At 39.9% G+C, this 7,917-nt stretch overlaps 1 protein-coding gene across 4 annotated transcripts; it reads right to left on the bottom strand.

Moving 5' to 3' along the window:
- Positions 1–1,199: 1,199 nt before the first annotated feature.
- fam168b (family with sequence similarity 168 member B) lies at positions 1,200–7,626 on the bottom strand. Of its 4 annotated transcripts, none has more exons than XM_072679676.1 (8): positions 7,463–7,626; positions 5,927–6,015; positions 5,700–5,783; positions 4,343–4,399; positions 3,810–3,952; positions 3,503–3,683; positions 2,548–2,672; positions 1,200–2,444 (listed from the first exon to the last, which is right to left on the bottom strand). In XM_072679676.1, the coding sequence occupies exons 2-7, from the start codon at positions 5,994–5,996 to the stop codon at positions 2,560–2,562; spliced, it is 648 nt and encodes a 215-aa protein (XP_072535777.1). In that variant the 5' UTR covers positions 5,997–6,015; positions 7,463–7,626; the 3' UTR covers positions 1,200–2,444; positions 2,548–2,559. The 4 variants fall into 4 exon arrangements, with proteins under 4 accessions (XP_072535777.1, XP_072535778.1, XP_072535779.1 ...); XM_072679677.1 differs by having other exon boundaries at positions 3,503–3,680; XM_072679678.1 differs by lacking the exon at positions 4,343–4,399 and having other exon boundaries at positions 7,463–7,625.
- Between the last annotated feature and the right edge of the window lie 291 nt (positions 7,627–7,917).

The following is a 7,917-nucleotide window of genomic DNA, read 5'->3' as shown; positions in this document are numbered from 1 at the left end:
CCCTATGCTCAAAGAGATAAATATCTACACACCCTGCTGTTTCGAGTGGTAAATTGAAGTTAGACGCTGTGTCTGGCCGGCTTTAGCGGAGCTAGCGCTAGTAGTTTCGAGAGTGAGCTGATCGTCCGCTTAACCGTTTTGGAACGTTGTGTAGATTTGATTAATGCCATATTCTGAAGCCGCCCAGCGTCACAATGCTCCATCCTGCTGCAGCCCTGAGCGTGTCTGAAACACGCCATAATACCGGACCCCTATTCATGAGCGGTTTACCGCCGCTGTGGGTAAAGTTAATAATGCATTTTTGGGAAAACTAGCAGAGGCGATTCATGTTACACCTGAAAGACATTTGTATAATCCTATTGAACCATCCTAAACTTTGGGAAATTGGGACCCTACTTTTGTGGTGTCTCCAGGGTTTCTCAGTTAGCCAGATATCTTAAGTCTGAAGGACTGTCCCAATAGAAATGTCCCTCAGGTCTCAGGCCCTTAAATTGTCAACAGTCAATAACTGATGATTTAATACTTACTCAATGAGAAATATAAAATTGCGCTTGTCCACTTACTTTTACCCTATGAACAAACTGATCATTTTTCAGTTTTATAAACAGGTCCAGAAGCCACAAAAATGTGGAACCATTTGCTCACAATGCTCCATCCTGCTGCAGCCCTGAGCGTGTCTGAAACACGCCATAATACCGGACCCCTATTCATGAGCGCTTTACCGCGGCTGTGGGTAAAGTTAATAATGCGTGTAGTAATGTATGGAACTTACTAGCTCATACATTACTGTGACCGGTAATGGAGGCTCATCTGAGATGCATGGTTAGGTGCGGTAGCAGCCTCACAAAGGCATTTTAACTCTTACATTGAACTCATTTAATTTAATTCACTTAATTTAATTCTAAAAGAAAGCAGGTAGGTAGGACAGAGTTGTTAACCAAATAGAGATAACTAAATAAGTAGTATAGATAGAAAGAAAGCTAAGTTTTTACTGGACCACATACATATACATATACATACAAATTATATATAGTTATAGTATTATAGTTTGGGTTTTAGTATTTAATTACTTCTCTATATTAGTGCTAGTTATTACCTGAGCCTCATCACACTTTTTAGTGCATGAACGTCCTGACCTCCTCCGTTTTACTTTTTTGTTTGTTTGTTTGTTTGTTTAAGTAACACAATCAAAAGTAAGACAGTATTTATTATTGTATTTATTTTTGGTCTTTCTTGAAAATACAAAACGAAAACACAAAATAACATTACAAAACATTCTTTAACCAAGGTGACATAGGCAATATATATATGAATAAGTAAAAAGACAATGGAATTCAGTCAATAATGGTGCAACCTTGAGGTAACAAGCAATAAGATCCTTTTCAGATTCTTAACCAAACGACTCATAAGTTACTATGTCCTCAGTAGTGTTATCAAATATGTTTGTGTTATAAATTGACTACATAAAACATTTTTACATTTTAAAATGTATTCGGTTAGCAATGATTTCACGGTCACTCTTTCAGTCAGACCTTTTAACATACCCAAACAAAAACAAAAAAAATAAGCCATGCTCTCATCACCAATACAAGGGGGTTGTTCGGCAGCTCAACCAACCAATCTATACACACACACACACGCACACACACATACATACATACAAACAAACAAACAAACAAACAAACAAACAGGCAGATATGTGCAACAAGTATTTGTAACAAGAGCATGAGGAATGGTAAACTAATCAGAACAGAAATGGATATCTGTATTTGAGGCACTAAATCAAAAATACCCAACCCCACCTTCAAATACAAAGTGGCAGAAGAGCAACAACGTGTTTTACCCACATAGGAACATATCAGTTACACTTACAAAATTAAAACCAAAGAAACGTATGTTTAAAACTCACTGTTCTCTCTCTTTTTTTAAATGGAAAACAATTTATATTTTCTATAAAGACATTGCATTTGAAATGTGAAGTTGCTGTTTTCACCCTAATCCTTTGGATTTTGCTTCTGATAACCATTTGATGATTTTGCATCACGGCAGGTAGATTCAGCTAGCATTATTATTTTCAATATATACATGCATTCAATTCAACATGGATTCCAAATACAAACTAATTCCACCTCTCTTCTTTTCTTACAACTTTAAGAGTTAAATGCTATAAAAACTGCAAGACAGTCCACAAAACACAAGTCTGCGTGAAGAGCTAGTCTTCGAATATGAGATATGCCGTAGAACACATGAGTAATGCTAACAAATGTAGTCAGAATGGAAAGATTCTTGCTCCCATTCCACAATTTTCTTTCTTCTGCCAACTGGGTTCAGATTCACATTATGCTTGGAAGGAAGAACAACTGGCTGGAAACACATGTGGCATCAGTCCCAACCGTAACTGTAAGATACTGAACTGTGCGAATGCATATCTACCATCTTCTGACCTGGAAGACAAAGGAACAGCTTTTACAGACTGAGCGTTCAGGTTTTTCAGCATTCTGTCTCAATTGCAATATTCATATTCTTAGTACATGTGTTTGTACTCACAGTGCCATCTGTTCACCACTGAGGGGGCACATAGCTGTAGGTGGGAGTGCCAGGGGGTCGATACGTGGGCACTGTGACAGGGTGGGGAGCTACTGGAGTTGGGGAGTGAGTTGTTAATAAAGTCCCTGTGGGGTGAAGGACAACACACAACATGACATCCCAATTAAAGGCCATTGTACACCAACCAACCACTCTGCAACAAAGATTAAATGTCTGCATTTAAAAGCTCAGAAAATAGAACTGAGAAACGAAATGAACCAAAGTGAATGGAGAAAAACATTTCAGACTCTCCAAATCAATCTCCGAATCAAACATAGGTCTGATTGGTCTGTGTGTAACAATGCTTGTAGCTTGGCAGCAACTTAACAATACATTGTGCACATCACATTCCAAGTGTCACAATACAGTAGTGTTTTTTTCCATTACAAAAATTGGCATTTTTGGGAAAACTAGCAGAGGCTATTCATGTTACACCTGAAAGACATTTGTATAATCCTATTGAACCATCCTAAACTTTGGGAAATTGGGACCCTACTTTTGTGGTGTCTCCAGGGTTTCTCAGTTAGCCAGATATCTTAAGTCTGAAGCACTGTCCCAATAGAAATGTCCCTCAGGTCTCAGGCCCTTAAATTGTCAACAGTCAATAACTGATGATTTAATACTTACTCAATGACAAATATAAAATTGCGCTTGTCCACTTACTTTTACCCTATGAACAAACTGATCATTTTTCAGTTTTATAAACAGGTCCAGAAGCCACAAAAATGTGGAACCATTTGCACTATGTGCACAATGTACAGCTTGCTTAGGTGATTACCCCTGACAGACAGCCAATCACAACTGTAGCTCTTGAAAACTGATAAACTTGGTAAATACTGCTGTAATGCATGTACTGATTTGCTCATCATCAGAACCTAGTTTACAGAACATTTCACACCACATTTTTCTCACTTACCAGCAGACATCGCCATAGTGGTGCCTGCTACCATTCCCATGGCGACTCCATTAGGACGGGGAGGAGGGATGGGAGGAGCATATATAGCTGCTGGCATGCCATTGGGCTGAACCACTGTAGTATGATGAATTACATGGGGTGGGGCAGCATACAGGGGCTGTGTGTAGTAAGTGCCTTGCTGCTGTGGAGAAAAGGACACATGTTTTAGATCAGCTGATACAGCTTCACCTCTACATGAATGAAGAAAACACAAAAAAAACAAAAACAAAACAAAACAGACATCTGTAGATCCTCTGTGGCCATTTACCTGAGCATAGGGATTCTGTTGAGGATAGGAGCTCCTCACAGGGTACACAGCAGCAGGGTATGGGTTGGGTGAAGAGGAGTAGGGGGGGACAGCACCCGTTGTTGGGGAGCAGGACATTTTGAATGGTGTCCCTGGAGCATAACCTAGAAAGTTGTGAAAGGATGGTTAAACACCCATCTTTTCAAGATTGTCAAAAACATCATATTCCTTAAATAAATAAATAAATAAATACTGTCTTAAATCTGAATTGATAGTTTCTTAATGTGATCTATTGCCCCCCCATCTTGCATTTGGTTCTGAAATAAGACATTTTAAAATTAAAGCAAGAGTGCAATTATATATTGCAAAGTAGAATGCAAAAAATAACCAATTTTCCAAAGAGATCCTTTATGTTTGTTTCACTGTTTTCCAAAACAGCTGTTAGTAAGAATTAAAATTGTCAGTTTGTGCTTTTTGTAGACCTCACAATAATGCAACAGCAATTCACAGTAACTGGGTCTTATTGTGAAACAAGTGTAGTATTGCACACTCACTGACAGGAAGCCACAAAGAGGACTCTCCCTGCAGCAAGAACTTGCTCTGGGGAAGGCCTATGTTCAACGAGTGAAGACAGAAAATAACCTACCTTATCTAAAGACAAATATACATCTATACATCCTTATAAATTATTGGACAATGTGCCCGTTTATTTTATTGTTGTTTATTGAAATACATTTTATTTGTTTGGTTCCTCATCTTTATTGAATAGCAAATTGTAGGCACAGTGCCACAGACCATCTTGCATTGGTAAAACTATCTGCCTGTCTGTGGACAAATGGATGCCCATGTCTTGAGTAATCCTGTCATTATCTTACAGCAAAACTGCCACTGATGTTTTACTTGTAGAGAAAATATGAAACAAAGCTTGGCAGATCAGGTCAAACACGCTCATAAACTCTTCACACTTCTGTCACCATTTTTAAAAAGAAAGTCACATGTCAATCATACTGTTTATGAAAAGCAGAATAGGTTTTTAGATGTATACAGAGAGCTGAGACTGACTGACAGTCAGCCCTGTTTGTGGGGAAAAGTCTAAATAGTGTGAGACTAGACTAGCTAATTCCAAACAATTTAATCAGGATTAAAATGCCTTGTTCAAATGTACAATGGCAGAATGTGTAATTCAGTTCCACAGTTTACCTGTCTAATGTTTAAATCATTCTTTTTTTCTTAATTGTGAAATGCCTTACAAGCCATACAATGAATCTAGAAAATATTTATTATGTAATTATTTAAAGTCACAGCCCCCCCCGCCCCCCATGTTGTCCTGCGTTCCACACAAAGGCAAATGAAAATGCAGAGTGATTTAAAAACAGTGTTTTTACAACGATGTGTGGCTGAACTTACTCAAAAGCTGTGACAAGTGTCATTCCACTGATTTACGAGCTTGGTTCTGTCACTCAGAGTAACTATGCTTTATGGCACATATAAAAAACAGGCTGTGTGGCTTAGGGAGTTGCCATATGTATAATGATTACATAATTATACTTCTATGAATGTAAAATTAAGAGCAATGTCTACTTTTAAAGCAGTAATTGAGTCAGAATTGTGCTGCGAGTGACTTCTGAACCTCTGTTTAAAAGCCAGTAACAAAGAACACACATCCCAGCTAAAAAATAAATAAATACTGTATTGTACTTCCTGTGTGAAAATGATTAAAGATGACCACTAAATTAAATAGTTTTTTCCCCATGTAGGCCTAAATAGAGGTAAATTCACATATACTGTTTATGTTGGCTTATGTAAAAATTCATAAGAGCGAGAAATGGAATTCTGGAAGCTCTGTTGGTTCCACGCAGGATAACAATTAGATAGCTAAGATGCCTTCCATGCAGTATAAACTTCTCTTACCTGTAGGAAATGCTGGGTTAGCTCCAGGATATACATTAGGAGAGTATGCAGGAGCAGCTGCTGCATAGCCAACAGGAAACCCAGCTGCAAGACAAAACACAGTCCCATTCAGTTCATTATTAAAAAACACATTAATAATATTTTTAAACAAAGATTTTCAATTTACTACCAATTCACTTGTATTTACAAGGGAAGACCAAACATACAGGAAGCTTTTCACTGTGTACCTGGGTATCCTATTCCTTTAGGGTTGGCATAAGGAACCCCTGTTGGTGCAGGGCTGTAGACAGGATTCATGGTGTTGATCTCTCTGCTCCTTTATAAATAGAAACAAATAAAAATATATTCAGTCAGTATAGTTCTATTTATTATTATTAATCATCATTGTTCTGTAAGTATATACATATACACACACACTATAACCAAGGTACCACTATATAGCTCTATGATCAAGCTACCAGGGTCAATTACGCTTTCTAATAAGGCATAAAGTTGTTCAGTGTTTAAAAAGTACAAATATTCCTAAAGCAACACCAAATGTCCAAATGTTTGTGGACACCCCTTCAAATGAATGCATTCTTTACATTGCTATTTCTAACACATATGCTCAACTATACACACACACACACACACACACACACACACACACACACACACACACACACACAGCTTGTCTATTCCTGCCAATAGAATAAAACTCTCTAGAGCAGATAAATATGAACCGATGGTCACCATGCCTAATGCCAAGCGTGGACTAGAGGATAAATCCCTCATACATTGATCTGTGGGGCAGTGGAACTGTAGAGTTCTGTCCAATGAGTTGGTGTGATGATCATCCAACATCCTGTCCTGACTATGCTTGCATTATGCCCCTCTTGGGCTGTAATGGTTCTATAGAGACTTTACATAAAGGTTCTTCCCTATAATGCAGAAGCTGGCCATGCACTGTATTTTAAAGAACCTTTAAAATGCTTCTATAAATAGTACCAAATATGGTTCCACCATTGTTACAGGTCAGAGACCCTTTGCACTATTATACAGACTTCTTTGTTTGCTAAAAGCATAGCAGATCATGGCTGTGCTGTTGGTCTGTTATAGCCTAGAACAAGCTTCACTCATCAGTTCAGAGTGGGCCACGAGTAAACTGTAAGGCTGTGAGGTAATCAGCCCTTCGGCGACGTTCACAACAGTCCACAGCGCCAGGCACATGGTGCTGCACAGAGGGACAAGCCAAATACTGCTCTCACAGCCATGCGTTCAGACATACCCCTCTGCTCTCGTGTCGCATGTGCAGTTCACATGCTGCAGCTTCAACGTCCCTCCCAAAACAATGAACTTTCGCAACGCAACATGCAGCTCCACGTTTCTTCCTGAATCGAGGAGGCATTTCTGGGGCTGCTGAGTGAACGTGTCGCCTGCTAGCTCCACCGCGAGCTTTCCCAATTATCGGGAGCTCTCGGCCGCAAACCGACGCCGATTAATATTTCATAACGCCGCCTGAAGACTAAACTTCTCGAGCCAGCGCTACAGTCTAACTCTGAACGAGGCTGAACACCAGCCCCCTGCACGCCGTGTGTATCCCTGTACCCCTGCAGTGGCAGTAGGCCGCTGTCTGTGCTGCTGCTGCTGCTGCTGCTCCATCATCACCTCGCATCCTCGCTCGTTCTCCTTACCACTGATCTCCCCCTACCAGCGGCGGTCCAGCACCTTACAGCAATAATAAACCCTGACAACGGATCCTCGGACAGAGGACGAATACACACCTTTTAGCACCGACGGTCACTTACGGCTGTGTGAGTGTGTGAGTGTGTGTGTGTGTGGTTGTTTTGGGCTGCAGGTGGGTGTGCGGCTCCGCTGTGTTTCTCTTCTGGTCGCTGTTTCTCGATCCTCCGCCACGAAACGCTGCGCAGAGCCCAGTCGCGCCGTGCGTCACATCCGCATTCAGCAGAGGATCCGCGGAGGGCCCGAACAGCGCCGCCTGGAGTTCAGATAAAGCAATGCAGCGGTGAGGCAGCGGAGCAGATCGGGGTCGTTCGTTGGAGTGGCCTAAAATGTCATGCTAATTTGACAACATGTCAATAAACCAGCATTTTTTTTTTTTTACTAACCATAAATCATCTTATTATCATTATTATTATTATTATCATTATAATTATTATTATTATTATTTTCTTTCTTTTTATTTATTTTGTCTTTAATATTTCTTCTAGATGTGAGC

This window comes from Salminus brasiliensis, chromosome 5 (assembly GCF_030463535.1).
Source record: "Salminus brasiliensis chromosome 5, fSalBra1.hap2, whole genome shotgun sequence".
NCBI lineage: Eukaryota > Metazoa > Chordata > Actinopteri > Characiformes > Bryconidae > Salminus > Salminus brasiliensis.
This window is presented reverse-complemented; position numbering and strand designations above follow the sequence as displayed.